This window comes from Xyrauchen texanus, unplaced genomic scaffold, assembly GCF_025860055.1.
Source record: "Xyrauchen texanus isolate HMW12.3.18 unplaced genomic scaffold, RBS_HiC_50CHRs HiC_scaffold_663, whole genome shotgun sequence".
Lineage (NCBI taxonomy): Eukaryota > Metazoa > Chordata > Actinopteri > Cypriniformes > Catostomidae > Xyrauchen > Xyrauchen texanus.
In genome coordinates, this window is record NW_026266647.1 from 2,349 (window position 1) to 20,930 (window position 18,582).

At 38.0% G+C, this 18,582-nt stretch overlaps 1 protein-coding gene across 1 annotated transcript; it reads right to left on the reverse strand.

The window, feature by feature from the left end:
* Positions 1-250: 250 nt before the first annotated feature.
* LOC127642509 (netrin-B-like) lies at positions 251-12,362 on the reverse strand (the record flags this gene model as incomplete). The annotated part of the gene is made up of 6 exons (XM_052125139.1): positions 12,343-12,362; positions 7,577-7,724; positions 4,314-5,704; positions 3,879-4,067; positions 1,984-2,133; positions 251-304 (listed from the first exon to the last, which is right to left on the reverse strand). Coding segments are annotated over exons 3-6 (1,771 nt in total), but the record flags the coding sequence as incomplete, so codon positions are not given.
* Between the last annotated feature and the right edge of the window lie 6,220 nt (positions 12,363-18,582).

An 18,582-nucleotide genomic window follows, 5' to 3' on the forward strand; every position in this document is an offset into this window, starting at 1 on the left:
ATGCAACAGCACATATCTGATCCACAAGAGGGCAGTAAAACATAGTTAATGAATCAATGCTTTCAAGGCATTTCAGAGTCCTACTTTTGATCAAAGTTAAACTATGGCATATGACATTGAAAGTTAAACCTGAACATTTATCAGAAAAAAAATTAATAGTAAAAATAAAACTAAACAAATGAAAGATAAAGGAAGACATCCAAAGATTATTCACATGAGAACAAGGCAACCATTGTACCATTAGCCTTACCAATGCTGTACTGAGGCTGGTAAACTGGGGTGGGTGGTGCAACCTCCTGAATACCTGAATGAACAACAGACAGAGAGAAACGGGAAGGGGGTTCTTATTAAATTACAGCAAGCAGTGACAAGTTTATTTGTGTGCCTTTCATTTTGTCCTTCCTCTTTTTCACACCTCCACTGTGGGTGACGGTCTAATCCCTGTGGTGGCTCATTAGGGCATACTTGCCATTTGTAAGTGTGTGTGTATGTTTTTGGATGGGAAAATGAGGACATGTGTACTATGACTGCAGCTCACCCCATTGTTTCCTTGTGCATGTGGAGTTCTTGTGTTAAAAACTGGTTTATGTTTGTCAGTGTGAGTCCAGACAATTTTGTGCATGTGTGTGTGGTCTTCTTAAAGGTCAATAGGGCCACTTATTAGTACTCTCTCTGTCAGATATATGCACATACTGCCCATGATGGTCTGCAGTGCTGGGTCAACCATATATTACCCATGTGTTCTGTGCTTCTGCCCACATCTCTGACACAACTGGGGCACTGACACCTTATCCTCTTCCCACCCCCAAACTCTAAACTCACTCTGCTATAACTCACATCAAACGTCAAGGGCCTGATGCTTCAAATGCTTAATTAAAAAACATACAGGTTTAATTGAGGGGTTTCTGGGTGGTAAAGGGATGATTTACCCAATAACTGAAAATGTCATAATTTCCTCACTCTTGTTGTTTCAATTCCGCATTAATTTAATTTAAAAAAATTACGAAATACAAAAGAGATGTTTAGCAGAATGTTAGCCTCAGTCATGATTCACATTTATTAGCAGAGGTTGCCAATGTAGGCCTTGTTGCAAAATATGTTATATAGAGTTTATTATGGATAAAATGAGGCTTCCTGTTCTATGTTATCCAAAAGAAAGACCCCCAATAAATCTATGTGCTATCCTAATAATATCTGATGTCTGGTTAACTTTCCCTGTGAAAAATGAGAGCTGCATTTCCTGCTCCGTCAGAGGTTGCAAACGGTCCTTTGGTGCTGGTTATGTTTTTAGCTGCGGCTCGTATTTGGTGGAGGAAAGATGGGACCTCACGCTATAAATATCCATGTTGAGTCCATCCATGTAGAACAACAAACAAGCTCTTCTATCACTGAGCTGTAACCCATGAAGAATTATGCGTCTGTCAAGCTGGGTGGGACACTAACGGCTGGTTGTACACCACAACAGGTGCCACTCTCCGTACAGTGTCACCTGAGTAGAAATGTAAAACGGTCTTGGTCCCTGTGGCTTGAGCTGTTATGTGAACTCTGAGATATAAAAATGCAGCAGACTCAATGGATTATCACATACTGAAACTCCAAAAAGTACAATCATGATTGAGGCACCCGGAAATCCAGGAAAGCTGATTGCAACAGTGATGAAAGCCAAGAGACACCACCCGAGACGTTTTTGGACTTTGTATGGAACAAGTTATTCACAGGAATGAGGGGAAGGTGTCAGAGTTTCAGTGAGAGGCTTCTACTAAATCCTTAGTAAACAAACAGTAGTATGACTATGATGCAATGGGACAATGATACTGAGTTCAAGATTAAACAAATTAAGCAATTTGGTTGAACTGGGTCAAGAGCAGTCAATGTAAAACAATAAGTTAGAAAAAACTAAATGGCATATAACAGTTGCCAGTTGTTGTTTTGGCAAGCAACTCTACTTACTATTATTCAAATAATCAAAGCTGTAATACTCACGGATGCATGGTCGGAGGGGAGACTGGCCTTGTTTGTACCCAGGGGCACAACGGTTACACCTTTGCCCTATGACCCCTTCTCTACACAAACACTGCCCTGTGGACTGGTTGCACCAATGGCCCACTGAACCCACTGGATGGCACTGGCAAGCTGGGAAGAGAGAGAGAGAGAGAGAGAGAGAGAGAGAGAGAGAGAGAGACAAGGATGAGATGAAGTGAGAGGCACATGATTAAAGATTAGTTACATACGTTTCACTGGCGCGCTTTGAGCATTTTCTATTAATTCCTTTGGAAGTCGATTGACAGAGGAGAGGAGTAAGCATTGAGGGCAGTCGAGGTGTCGAAAAAGTTCAAAATCCTCTGCTTTATGCAAATGAGGAACGAAAAATGCTGGCGCCAGCCAATCACTGTGATCTAAAAGCATTGACGTCTGTCACAATGCCTTTAATGCTGGAGTTTCGTGTGGATTCAATGCTTTAATCACATCATCATGTACATTTCTGAATTCAAACAGACTTCAAATGATGATTGCACACATTCATTGTGGTAACAGTTTGGCTGGGTAAGCAAAGGTGTAATAAATCAATACTTTTTGTGCATTGTGGGCATTCAAAATCTAAGCTGGCATCTTTCCAAGTGTAATTGTGCATATATAAGATGATATTATTGCTCTCATTGCTGAAAACAATGAGAGGCAAAACTCACTGGCTTATTACACGCCCCAAGGTGGAAACTGTCAAAAGTGTTGAGGGGGGGGTGAGCAGGTTTTTCTGAGCCAGCGGAAATGACGGTTAGGGACAAGAGCAGTGAAGAAGGAACAAGAAGTGTTAAAGTTGAAAGCAAAACAGCAAAATAAAAATGCATATTGCATTTCCACGACTTTCCATTAGAGGTTAAAAGTAAAATAAAATAGAGATTGGTGGATTATGGCAGTCAGAACAGAAAAAGATGCCAAATGTAGATGTATTTGAACCCCCATTGCAGCAGTGGTGACTTATTTCTTATTTTTTATGTCAGAGTAATATAATTCAAAATATAATGTTATAACTAAGATGTTATAACACTAAAAAATAAAAAAAGAATATATATGTTAAAACTTTTGCTAGATTTAAACTGCAAAATAAGTTGGAAATGTCATCCCAGTCTGAGCAAAGTGTCCATTAGCGGAGGTCTAACATGATTTAATAATACACAGAACCCTAATTCAAGTCTTTTTGACCTCTGAGCAACATTTCCCCCATAAAACATATGTGGGATGGCAGGAAGACCATAGAGAGGAGAGCTATGCTTCTCTGCTTTTGCTCAATCCTTGTTCATCCAAACAAAGGTCCAAACATCCTACAAACATTTATACACTCTTAAAAAAGTCAGGTCTGTTTCAACATTAACAGGTTTTAAATCTTTCAGTTTCCAATTTTTAAAGATAATTCCATTGAACTTAATTTAAACATGTAGGTGTTAGTGCAGGTTTTGTGATTATTTTCAGAACATAATTTAGATTTTGTATACATTTTACTTTTAGGTTGTACATTAAATTATATGTAAACATGTTGATATATGTGACATATGCTCAAGCATGCAGTGCAAACTGATGTTATATTGGGACATTGACTAAAATGCTCTGTTAGCATGCCATAGACATGAAAGCAGTCAAAGGGCAAGTGTCAATGCACATTCCAACACTCATAGTGTAGCCATAACATAGACACAGTCTATGCCGCCTTTCACAGCCACACACCTCAGACCCCACAGATGGCATGGCCAAAAGAAAACATGTTTTTCCTCCATTTGTGGAACAGGAAGAATGATTCACACAATTACATGCCAGCTTAAACTGGGCATATCTTGAAATATGATTTCCACACACAACATACAGACACATGAATTGTTACTGACATTGGCAGGCCTTGCGGTGGCTGAGTGGTTTGCTGTGGTCACGTGTGTATCCACTTTGGCAGAACTGGCAGTGGTGTCCCATGGTGTGGTGCCGGCACTTCAAACAAATGCCTCCACTGACTCGGCCAGACTGTTGATACACAGCCATACTGAATCTACACTTAGTAGAGTGACCATTACATTCACATGCTGAGAGGAAAAGAAAAGATGAGGGCAGGAAGAGGATTGAAAAACAGGGGGTGGGGAAGAAAGGGGAGTGAAAAGACAAAGATAAAAAAAATAGAAAATATTTTGGCATTTTAATTGATCAGGTAATGCAGATGTTGAAAATGCATTAACATAAAATTGTAACAATATTGTGCAGAGTTATTCTAATTCTATATAAAATTGACATCCAAGCACAAAAAGACCAACGGACACACACTTATAACTCACGGACGCACGGGTGTGGTTGGCTGGGTGTTGCCCGTTGCCATGGGCGATCACAAAAAAATTTCTCACACACATCACAGTCCGGTCCAGATGTGTGATGCTCACACTGACACACTGCACGTCCCTGGTTATCACGACGACAGCGGGAGGCATGGCCATTGCACTTGCACCTGCCTCCAACCTGCAGGTCTGAAAGGGCGAGAGGGGGTTTAGATGGAGTGTAAAGGGCAGAAGGCGAGAGGTGATGCAGGGTCTTTTTTCTTGATTTAGAATGGGACCTCTCTCCCCCTCCATTGTTTCTTCTTCTCCTCAACTCTCGCCCTTTAGAGCCCGGCTGCTGGATATTTACCAACCAATCACATGTGCCACCCTGGCACGGCTTCCAACTTTCCTTCTTGTGGCTCCTCCCCCTACCTCTTTCCTCTCTACCTTGAGACCCCATCTCCTTTCGAGTAACATTGTGACTACTTTGCTGCACAGTTTTTTTATTCCGATTTCTCAGAGTGAATTTCTCTTTCTTTTTTTCTTGACTTCTTCGCCCAATTTCTGATGTCTTAGTCCCTGTGTCTGTCTCCCCAAACCTAAGAACTGTGTCCCCCCTTTCTCCCCCTGCCCTCCATCTTAAGGCACGTCCCACCTCATTCAGTTTCTCTTCTTGGTTTTTCATTTTATCCATTGATTGGTGAAACACTATCTTTATGTCCGTAGCAGTAACCCAGTCTTGAAGCCCTGGACTGTAATCAAAATCTGGTGAGGAAGGACGTCCGTCCAAGGTTGAGAAAGCTAGCACAACACTTCCACGGTGCTTCTGCAAAGGTCTTGGATCTGAACACAGCGGCTCTGTCTCTTGGTGCCTTGTCAGAGCAATAGACTGGGCTGGAAGGCTGAATTTTCCCATGCAGTCACTGGAATAAAACTGTAGGGGACGCCAGGTCCGGCCAAAGTCCATTGACTTCGAGATGGAGATGGAGAAAGACTCCAAGGCCTCCACCTGTTGACAAAACTGAAGACTAATGTAAGTGATTTCAAAGCGTCTTCCCAGGGGAACTGTGAAAGTCCAATCCCTGCCACTCAAGCCTTTGGCAGCTGTCCAGCATGTCAGATTGTGGGGGTTATGAAGGTCTGTTAATGTGCTGATATTCGTCTTGGGTCCTTGCTGGAGATCTTCCATGGTCACAGGCACCCCGTAGGCAGTATTGATGAATTCAGACAGACAGTGGCGTGGGCGGCCATCCAAATGGTAGCAGGGGTCATGAGGAGAGGTCCAACTTAGAGGAGACTGAGAAAGGAGAGGAGAAAGAAGGGAGATTGGGAAGAGGGTGAAGAGGAAGAGGTGGAGGAAGGACAGGGTCTGGAAAGGAGGGGAGTGATATCTGGACATGGTGTCATCAAGCCTGTAACAGCAGGGTAGAAGAAAGAGAAAGACAAAACAGCTAATTTTACAAGAGATCCCATAATAAAACTTCACAGGATATTGATGGATATACATGACATTTGAGTGATGTCCAAACAGGCGAGAGCATTGCAATATTGATTTTCTCAGACCACACCACCTGTGCCACAATTACAAACATCCAGATCATTACTCTCATTCTGAAGGTTCTAAGTCTTTTTACACACATAACACTTTTACACACATAATCCAGCCAATTAGTGTCTATTTGTCAGCAGGGATCCTCCCTTTATCTGGTTAGATCTGTACAGCTAAAAACAACTCGCTTTACAACCTGCTTTTGCCCCCTTTTTCTGGCATCCTGAGGCATGGGCAGACGTACATTTCAATGGTGCATAAGAAGTGACTGGCACCGCTGGAATATTAGTTTTTCATCATGCGTTTTTACTAAACAAAGCATGTGTTTTAATAAAAAATGTAATCTTGTAATCCAAAAAAGTAACTGCAGTATAATAACACACATTAGCCTCTTTCACATATACAGCCTTTTCCAGGAAAATTATTGCATTTTTAAGTTAGAGGTAATGTGTGAACAAAACCTTTTTGAAAATACTGGTAAATTGTGAGCTGGCCATTTCCCTTACTGAGATTTTGTTTCATTTCCTATCAATTTTCATATTGACGGTATGTGTGAATAGCACATGTGGTCCATTTAGCAGTAAAGGCAACCCAACAAATTTCCTGTAATTTACCTGGATGCATGTGGGAACAGGGCTATTGTAAAATGTAATAGAATATAATTACAAGTGTTTGATTCTTGATAATCTGATGACATAATCCAGATTACATGAACTCTTTACCACCCAACACTGTCCCTGAATATAAATTCCAAATAAACCTGTGTCAGTTTGAGACTGAAAATAGCTCTTAAAAAAAATCTGTGTGTGTATGTGTGGGAAAGAGAGGGAGAAAATGGAGGTGAAAGTGAGAAGGACAGAGAAATGAGGAGATCTATACTAAGATTAGATGATAAAATAAAGTGGCAGATTTATAGTTTGAATGTGAGAAATGCGTGTTCAACTCCTTCAAGCCTTCATACAGCCACTTCCTTTGGCAATACAGAGTCATCCTGATCCCTCCTGTCTACTGGCACCCATGAATATCTGTCTCTGTCCTCCTCTCCTTGGCCTGAGGACATAGCATGTTTATTTATCTGTTTGACACCACAGAAAGATGCAAAAGCTCGCCTGCAGACATGAGAAACAATGCATTCACTCTATCTAAGACAGAGTGATTTAGAGCCCTGACAACTTCTGGGTTAAGAAGAAGCAGGCATATAGGTTAAACAGTAGTAACATCCCCAGTGTTCAGTCAATGCTTCAAGTAGATATCAGTTGTTGAACTGTTGGCAGTGCATCATAAACAAACATATGAACACACCAGTGTATCCTAAACATTTGTTCAACACTACTTTCTCACTCTCTGTGTGTCTCTTTTCTCTGTGTGTTCCCTCATAGTTCTACAAATATTCTTAAGTGTTGATGATTGATGATGTTCTAACAAGACTTTGACATTGACAGCAAAGTCAGCAGGGATGCATATAAGGCCCAGAGAAGAGAAGAGCACTGAGAGATTCATGAGAGTAGTCACCAGGCTCAATTAGCCATTGCCTGAAATATGAGGACTCCCAAGGGACATGAAGGTCAAAGAAAGCGCACTGAGGGTGATAGGTAAAATCTCCTCTCTTCCGTTTTCTGCCTCTCACCCTCACTCTTATCACCAAATGTATCGCCATTGTTTTGGGGGTTTCTATGTTTTTATAAGTAGGCTTTTAAAAAAATTGTGTTTAATGCATTTTGCTCTGAAACGTCACCAGGTGCCTGCCTCTACAACACGAGAGGTGATGAGCGAGCTGCCAACACTGGAAACCTTCTCCGCTGTGGCGCATTCCCGGGGTCCTGTGTGCGGCTCGCGATCATTCCAGACATGTTGTGACGTGCCCCGGGGGAAAACTGAGAACACTGTTAAAAACGTATGCACATTAATTGATCTCCTGATTAATTGAATCTCCGGTTACAGAGAAGTGGCAATGTAGCCTATCTGAGTGCGATGCGTAACACTGTAAGTCGGGAAAGTGATGAGGGTGTGGAGATATTCACGGCTGTCGCGGGGAGGCAGAGACGAGAGGTGCGGATTTCGAGCAGGGAGTGTTTGATATTGGCCTAGCTTTGGGTACAATAGAGTCAAAGGACCCTTGGGATAAAAGGCAGATTTGATTTGATTTTCTCCTAAAACCTTAAGTAGCAACAAAAACACTCTCAGCACTTTCCTTAACACCTGTCTGACACTATATGCACTGCAAATTATAAATATAAATAGATTTGTTATGAAAACATTTCAACGTGGCCTCACATTGACTGATCCAATCACAATGGAGATTAATTAAGTAGAATACATGAGATGTTATGAGACGGTAAATAAGATTGAAAATGGTGCACACTTTTCTGAAGTGGTTATTTTAAATATGCATTATTTTAATTTGTTACTAAAAAGCATCTTGCTGTCTCAAGGTTATTTGCATTAGGTGGCAAATTTTGCACTCTAAATATTGCCCCTATATCTACATCATATCACTGAACCCCTTCTGGCATTTTCCCGTGTGGTGTAAAAGCCCCCTTGTTACCTTATTTTTTTATTTCCATTTTTATTTTATTTTTTATACACACACACACACACACACACTTACTTATATCTACACACACATACACATATATATATATATATATATATATATATATATATATATATATATATATATATATATAAAATCGGAAATTTTAATATTATTTATTTTCACACAAATTTTGTTCCATAAGTATTCAATAAAAATACATTTCTTTTTTTCGATCGTGATCATGCTCTTCGTATGATTTGCAATTGTCCTTTGCTTCATTGCACAGCTAATCAAACATAGTTCATCGCACACTATAAATGAATGGACGCTTGTGCATTCTGTGAGTTTGATCAGCTCACTTTTTCAGAATGGGAGAGGAAAATTCAGACATGTTCAGTGGCCGTATCTTCAGCAACACGTAGGCTATATAGGACCCTGGATAGAGTTTCCACAATTTGCTTTGCTCTTTCCATAAATTCACACCAGGGGTTGTAGGAGAGCTGCTAAGTCTTTTCCTGTTTCACCAGAAGCTTTGAAATGAATCGAACCCAGCTTCTACGTTATCACTCAGTCAAAGAGAAATACGCGGAACAGCTTTGTTTATGCGAAAAGACATTGTTGATGCAGCCTTGACTGTTAATTGGATTGATAATTAGTTGCCTAAACAACAAATATGTTCATCAAAAAGGCAAAACATATATATATATATATATATATATATATATATATATATATATATATATATATATATATATATATATATATATATATATATATATATATATATACACACACACACACACACACACACACACACACACAAAACAATGTGTGGAAATAAACTATAGGCCTGTAGCCTAAAAGAAGGCAGCATTTTTACAATTAAAGCTGTTACAGTTGAAGATGAATAGCCTACTTGACTGGCAAAAGCCTAAAAAAGGTTGATTTTATGAGGCAAAAAAAAGCTGCTTTTTGCTATAGCATACAGCATTAAATAAAAGCGCGCGCATTGATCAGTTCATTGTAGGCTATTTGTCACAATTGTTATACAGAACGTCATAACGCTTAGGCTACTTTTAAAGTTGCGCCAGTCTTCCGATTTCTATCGAAAATATTTTCACACATTTGGCAAATATCTGTGGTCTATTAATGGGAGAGCCGAATACCTGTCAGTTCCCTCGCGCAGTGCTGCTCTTCACGTCCTAAATTTTAGCCCTTGGGTATGTTGTTGGACAGATGAGAAAGATTTGGTCTGCCTAACACATTTGAACATTCTTCGTCATGGACGACAGCCAGACAGCGATTCCTTGAGATAGCCTACACGTGGGATGCACGCTAAAACATGACTGAGCGTAATGGATTTAAAACGCACGATTTATTACAATTAGGTAACTAGTCTGGTACCTGTCCGTCATTAATCAATCACTGTCTGCTCTTGACATACACGTTTTCCTCGGAAGAATAAGATCATGACGGCTAGTGCAGAACACACGAATGCAGCCAAAATAGTTTATATTCTCTTGTGTATCCAAATGCGTCCAGTAGACCTCTCTCTCTCTCTCTCTCTCTCTCTCTCTCTCTCTCTCTGTGTGTCTCACACACGTATACACCTGTTTAGTCATGTCACAGTTGCGAGTAAAACCTTGTTATCTAGTTATTGTAATTTTGGTAAACCTAGCTATAATGGGGGGAATTGATGCCCATATCATGCATAGGCCTATATGCATATATGTTATATGCGGCACACTTTGTCAGACATGCATTGCACGGGACGGTCAGGGCAGTTTTTAATAGGCTAATTGTGAACATTAAATATATGCACGTTGTCTGAGATCTAATTCAAGCAACCAATATAGATATTACATTTTGTGCTTTTAACGTCTTCATAAGAGTGTTCATAGTGCGCCTGTATCATAACTTTAACATGTGCCTTATTGGGTCGAGGCATGTATACATGCTTATTTGAATTGGAAAACACATGTAGGCCTAGAGAACAGAGCGACACGGGGAGAGAAAGCAGGGGAAAGAGAGACAGATCTCTCTCTCTCTCCCACGCTATGTGCCCTGGCAGTGAAATCATAAAATTTCCCTTCAGGTTTCGCCTCAATGTTGAAAAACAGATGCACGTGAAATCGGACGGCCGTGATTCCTGCTCCAAACACAACATTCCATGATGAACAGGGTGAAACAATTAGGAAAGGGGGTTCCATCCCATTTAAGCTTAATTAAACGTATAAAAGAAAGTTAGTCATGTGTGTAAGAAGATACACAAGATAATGTATCATTTTGTCAGAAACTTTAGGGCTGTTCTTTAGGCAAATTAAAATCCACAGCCCACAAATAGATAAGTGATCAATGCAAGTCTTTCGAGATGTCCTCTGAATTCAGTATGTCCACTGTAATTGCCTATTGTGAAATTAGATTGAAATCCTATGAGAGGTGAACTTGCGCCAAACCTATAATGATCACTTAATGAAAAATTCAGTTTTATGGAGCTGTAATTACAACCATTCGTGTTTATCAGTTGACCCGACATATGTCACAGTATAACGAGGCACAAAGTGCGCCCGCAGAAGGAGAACGGAAATTGCATTTTCTGTACTAAAATGCGGTTTCGCAGCTGGCCACCTACATGGCCTTAAGCTGTTATTTTTGGCCTTTATTTTCCCCCCGTTGTTGTAGCAAAGTTTAGTTGCAGGCCCCTAAAATGCTTATATCTATATTAATCTTTAATCAGGTGAAAATCATTTAAAATGGTCATTTTGATGCACTTTCTATCACATCACGTTTAATAATGATGCCCCATTTATTACGCAAATTACATCTGAATCACAGATCAAGTGATTTGAACTTTACCTGCGCGTGTGATTCAGAAACAACAATATGTCTGCGTTCGCCTATTATTTAACATTAAACTACGACTGCAATGGAAATCATTTTCTATCTTCTTAGTGGCTACTTTTGAAGGTGAGTGTAGATCTACAGCCTATTGACTTCTCTAACATAAATCATGTTTCAGAGATGTTTTGACGTGATTTGCTGTGTATGCCTTGACGAATGATCTCATTATCCTTAAATTACATATAACCTTCCGGCAGAACAATTTTGTACAATTCACAGATCCACATCCAGTCCATCCGCCACTGACCGCCGTACAGATTACTATGACTCTCAGTTCACTTCCATCAATCATTTAGGCCCATGTTTCCCATCACTTTTTAGTCATTTAATTTGTGAAGGGTTTAGCGCTTAAAAACGTTAAAAAATAATAGTTGAATATATTTTTATCTGATAACGAGCAATAATAATCCTATGTAACAAATAAGCAATATGATGATGATGATAATAATAATCAGTAATATAATAATAATTAATATTTTTGTTATGTAGGTGCATTTATAGTCATTTAGATACTGATAAATTTGCTTTAGGATAGGCTATTATAATACAAAAGTCTGCAACCTGTGGATTATGCATAGGCTATTGGCTGAGCAGTTTTGTTTTTCAATAAATCACGATATTGTGTTCGACGTTTGAGTTGTATCTTATTTGATATCTGCAAATACAACTAACTTCAAATTGATTAGGCAATTGCATAAATGTACAATGTAAATAATTTAACTGGTTGTAGGTAGCCTGTATGGGTAGCTATACGTTGAACTAATGAAACTCCAATTGCGACTAAAAAATTGTCTTTGACATTTGATTTCAAAATGATATATATTAAACAACAACAACAACAACAACAACAACACTTTGATTTTGTCAAGGCGTTCACTCCACATGATTGGTTCAAAAGACAATTTGGCGTTCACTTTTAGTGCACAAGTCACTTTTCGTGCACTTCACCATTACCGGTTAAACTAATCTTCTGCCAGCAGACCTGAACAAGCCTGTTTACAGTAAATACAGCGACAAATCGGACAGAAAGGTGCACAGAAAAGAGCAAAATTGAGGTAACCTACCATGTGCATGTCAATGCGGGTGTCCAGTGTGGCCGCGTCTTGATTGAGCAGACAGATATTCTCAGACGGACAAGCGCACATTAAGAACTGACGCGCCGCGGCAGGACTACATATCGCCCTGACGTCAACTCCTTCACAGGCATGGGCCACACACACACACACACACACACACACACACACACACACACACATGTTGGTCTACCTATCATTATGAGGACTTTCCATAGACATAATGATTTTTATACTGTACAAACTATAGATTATATCCCCTAAACCTAACACAACCCCTAAAACTAAACCTCACAAAAAACTTTCTGCATTTTCAATAAAACATCGTTTAATATGTTTTTAAGCGATTTAAATTATGGGGACACTAGAAATGTCCTCATAAACCACATTTATAGCATAATACCCTTGTAATTACCAGTTTGTAACCTAAAAAATTGCCCTCGTAAACCACATAAACCTGCCCCCCACACACACACACACACACGTTGGTTTAACTATCATTATGAGGACTCTCCATAGATTTTTATACTGGATGAACTATAGATTATATCCCCTAACCCTAAACCTAACCCATACAAAAAACTTTCAGCAATTTAACATTTTCAATAAAACATTGTTTAGTGTGTTTTTTAAGTGATTTTAATTATGGGGACACTAGAAATGTCTTCATAAACCACATTTATAGCATAATACCCTTGTAATTACCAGTTTGTAACCTACACACACACACACACACACACACACACACACACACACACACACACACACACACACAAACCCTGAACATACTGAGCTTGCGCCTTTACATAAGCACTACATTAAGAACCCTGGAGAGAGTTAGAATATACTGTATGCACAAATAACAACACTCATGCATCCTTTCTTGGTTTTCCTGACTCTGCAACCAAGCTTCTCCATCAAAATAAATTCTATAGCCGGTGGAGCCTCATGAGAAAAAAATCACCTAAGACAGTTTTCGTTATGCATTAGGATTTTTAACTTGTATATTGCAGGCGTCAATTCAGAGTTCAATGCACAATTGAAACAACACTTTGGGTAACCCCAGAAACAAGGCTCTCTGTCTCTGGAGAGGATCTAAAGCTGACACAGATGGAAAAAGTGAGTCAAGGGGAGAGTGGGAAAAAGAACAAGTGAATTGAAAGGGAAACAAAAGAAAGTCTCCCACAGCAGTCCCATTAAACTGATTGATGACTTCCCTGGAGGACTGTTTCCCAGGTGTATGCCTGTGTGTGCCCATGCTACAGAGCATGCAGTTTAGGATTTGATATTTTTGGATTGGTGTCAAGAACAACAAACGTAATTGAGAGATGAACTGGTACAATTGTGCATATCAACTTTTCTTGGCAATCTTTCACCACACAGATCAGTTTGACTGAAGTGAGGTACTACAGCACTGCTGTGACTACACGGAAACGTCTGCTGGATCTATTACACCATGTGATATTGAAAGCAAGCTGGAGAAAGTCCAGACATTGTGGCTGACAAGGAGAGTGTTGGGGAGAAGTGATCGGCAAGAGGGAATGTCACCAAACGGAGGTGAATGCTACTGTGGTCAGACTGCAAAAAGACACCAATCTCCAGGTGTTCAGAAAATGCACCTATGGATATTACGAAGGCACTTTATTTGTCTATATCATCACAACATGGGTTTGATGTATATAATAATAAAAAGCAAATCTCAGAGTGTTCCGTGTGATTGCAATTAAAGGTTCTGTAAACCCTTTTAAATATTAAAACCAGCTTTTTTCCTTCTGTTCTTTTGTTGACTGAGTTCGTCTCATTTCCACTAATTTCATCCTAAATTAGTTTTAAAGTATTTGATGATGCAAACAGAGAAAAACTGTGTTTGATTGTGAAGCAGCTGCTATGGGTGGGAGTCTTTATTTTCCTAGAGACGAAAGGAAATCTGTAACCTTGGCATAATTTATGTTTTGATTTCAAATGAAACATAAAACTCATCATTATTAATTACATGGATACACATTTCATAACAGTTTAGACTAACAATCAAACACATTGAAAGGAGATCGTGTCAGAGAAATGTAGAAACTAATTCAGGCAAGGACATAATTATCTAAATTATCTTAATTTTCTTTCTTTCACTTTCAATAAAAATATTTTTTCTCCAGGAATTTTGTAGTCATGAATAATCCAGAGGAGAGCTTTTATTATTGGGGTATTAGGGGGAGTAGGACGTGCTCGCTGAACAAAGAAGTTTCACCAGCTCAAATGACTATTGCAATGTATTTTATTTTCTAAAAATATAAAAAAAATGACTAATTAGGTTTAAAGTATTTGATGATGCAAACAGAGAAATTATATTTAGAAGTTCCCCATGAGGCAGCCCAGCGCTATCGTTTTTAAGCGGTTTTCAAACTGGGGTCCGGGGACCCCCAGTGGTCCGCAAGGGGGTGCTAGGGGGTCCGCAAAACAAATCAGAAAAAAGTGTAAAAAGGTTGACATTATTTGACATTGTTACTGTTTCATACCGAAGTCATTGTATTACAATTAATCACGATTATGTCAATGTATTTACAGCCATAGTAAGAAATAAAAGCAGAAATAAACTGGCTTATAAATTAATATCTAACCTATTATATATAGGAAAAGGCGTTGTTATTCACTATTCACAAAAAATATAAATATTTGAAATAAAATATATATATTTTTTTATATATATGAAAATGTTTCTCTTAGGGTTTATACATCTCACATCATATGCATTTAAGATGACTCCAGAATGAAAGATACATTGTCTGTCAACTTAATAAGAAGTCAATATTTCACAGATAATATTTAATAATTTTGTATTTTGGTTTTGGTACTGACAATATAAAAGCCAATTAATTAATTTAGCAAACAAGTAGTCTTTAGAAAATCATGTTTACTACTTATCTCACAAAACGGGACGATCAAATGTGGGTCTCTGGCATCAATCATATTGAAAACCACTGTTCTCTCTCGACCACCTAAATGACTGTGACTTATGTGAGTGTACATTATTTTAAACATATATTTAAATTTTTACATTTAATTTAAAATGTTTTTCTTCGGGTTCTTAAATCAGCATTTAACATTAGCTACACTAGCATAAGAAAAACATACGGTCAATTTAATAAGTCAATACAGAGTTAATAATTAAATACTTCATTTTGGATTTGGCACAATGATACAGTAAAAGACAAATATTTTATTTTAAAAATAAGAAGTCTTAATAAGACTTCGTTTTCTACTTTTCTCACAAGGTGGTCCCTCGTATCATCGAATTTGGGTTCCTTGGCATATACATTTTCAAAAGCCCTGTATTAGACCACTAAATGATTGTGACTCATGTGAGTATACACGACTTAAAAAATAAAATAAAATAAATCAAAAGTAGGCGAATTATCCATTTTTATACTTAGTGCACAACTACACCACACTATCCAGCGGAACCACATGAGAAGCCTTTTCTTCTGAAATATAAAGGTAACATATAGACTTACAGTACCTGTCCATCATTGGATATGATACCAAAGGGCTCTCTTGTCCTCATTTATCATTTTATCCTCATGGATCAATTCTGAATCGACACAGTTGGCCTCTTATTTGACTATTTTAGGACTTGAACTCTACTGTCCCCTTGCGGTTTATAGCCTAATATTAAGCGAATGTTTAGTGTAATTCCCTTCTTGATTCAAATTATGGGATAGAACTCACTCGTCTAAAATCGTCGTAATTAGTAGTAGTAACCTTAGCATTGATGAAGGACTAATATTTTACTAAGAGCCTTAGGCGTTATTGTAAGGCTATAATAGGTAGCCTAATGCCTAATGTTATTGAATTTACAATAGAGCCGAATACAGTTTATTGCCGAATGCAGAGGTCCGGTCGGTGTTTCGGCAAACTGTGAGGAGTTACTATATATACTTATATATATATATATAAAAGGCTTTTATTTTTTTATTCATACTTAAAAATACACACACACAAAAGTAATTATTTATTCAGCATTATACGTCCTTTGCATGAAACTGGGTAGGCCTATGTGAAAGCAATGAAATACAGATAGAGCTTATAAATAAATCTCCACTATAATCACATTATAGCAGAAGAGATCTCTCCACCACGGTAAAGATAGTTTGGCTATAAATCCGCAATGCGCAGTCGCAGACATGTAAATAATGTTGCATGTGATTCTTCATGATTTGTGAATTTGGATGACATCATCCCGCTGTGCAATCTGTCATTTACATTTGATTTCCAGTAAACACGCAATCTGGGTTCATGTAAATACACTTGTATTAGGTTTCACAAATCAGGCTCTTTCTCAATCACTTTTGGTCGCTTTTGGTTGCGTCTTACTGCTCTACCCCCACTACCTTGAGTAATAATAACAAATGCTATTTGTGCCATTTTACATGTACATGTTACCAGGCACGATTATATATTTTTTTTATCAAGAAAATTCATGTTAGATCTTAATTTCTTCTTTTTTTTTTTTCTAGTAAGATCTTTGATATTAGGGCAAAAATCGTATTGATAATAATTTTGTTTTATTGTTTTCCTCTTAAAATATCTAACCAAGATCAATTTGATTCATCATGTTTTAGAAGCAACACTGCATAAGATATTTAGGTTTTTCTGAGAATGTATTTTTAACATGTGTATTTTGTCTTACTGTATTTTGGCAGTTTTTATAGTCAAAACAAGTGAAAAAAATCTACCAGCGCTGAAGTAGTAATCCAAAGTATTTAGATTACGTTGCCGAGTAATCTAATTGAGTACATTACAAATTACATTTTACAGCATTGATTCTGTAGTGTGTAATACATGTAATACATTTCAAAAGTAACCCTCCCAACACTGGCTATGTCAATGGATAAAGCATCAGAGAAATCAGCTTATAATTCAAACTGAGAACCTAGACATGTCACAGTAAGCTCAAAAGGACCTTCAAAAAGTTTTTGTCTTTTAACCACTGATCTATATATATATGTTATATATATAGATCAGTGCTTTTAACCCTTTTTTGAGTTCTGTTAGTCTATAGTTTACCTGAAAAAATTGTGTTATAGGCTTTGAGAGATCACATTTTGTAAACACATGATAATTATGATTGAAAAACAGTTTCATACAAAACTGGATTTGTGAATTGTTTTTGAGTCAACAAATCATCAGAAAAATCATTATTTAGGCCTTGGGACATCATTTTATAAAGCATGCTGCTTATAATCAGGGACAAACTGGCTATGTGAAAACTTTCACAGATCTATCTCACTCATTTTGATGGCTTTGTGCACATTTGCATTGTGAAGTATGAATAAAATAAGCCATAAAACCAATAAACGTCTTATAATTCTCCAAAATGTCCATCTAGATGGGCCTAGGCTTAATTAGACCATTCTGATTTGTGAATTATTTCACTGTACATTTTTTGTCTCTTAACCCTTGGTTGAGTTCTTGAGTCAACAGTTCACCAGAAAAATCAGTGTTAAGCATTGAGAGGTCACATTCTTGAAACTGTGGTGGGGTGAGCAAGAGACAGACACAGTGGGTGTGGCGTCAAGCCTCGGATAGGCATTTATTGGAAATAATAATAAAAAATAAGTCCATAAAAAGGGGAAAATAAAGTGTCCATAGTGTTCATAACAAAGGGGGAATCTGGCATCTAGGTGCTCATTTTGTAGAATTATAAGACGTTTATTGGTTTTGTGGCTTAGAAAAGTAGTATTTCACAATGCCAATATGCAAGAAGCCATCAAACGGAGTAAATTCAATCTGTGAAAGTTTTCCCAAATCCAGTTTTGTAAGAAAAACACTAGTTTCAATCAGAATTATCATGAGTTTGCAAAATGTGACCTCTCAAAGCCTATAACACTGATTATTCAGGTAAACTGTTGACTAACAGAACTCAAATGTATTTTTGAGCTTACTGTGTCCTGTCTAGTTGCTCAGTTCTTAGAATTTCCAGATTGCGTGTTTACTGGACATAGCCATAAAAAGTGAAGATCGCTTATTTTTCACCTTCTCGATTCATGGACTTAAGAAGAGTTGACAGGAAAACAAAATGCTTTGAAAAAATTCACAAATCAGACTGGTCAAGATGAGAGTGGTTTCAGTCTTCTAGGTGTTGAACTTTTGAAGCTATCTAGATTAGAAAACGAGTCTAAAATTTAAATGACCGATTGCAGAGCGGGATGATGTCATCCGAATTCACAAATCATGAAG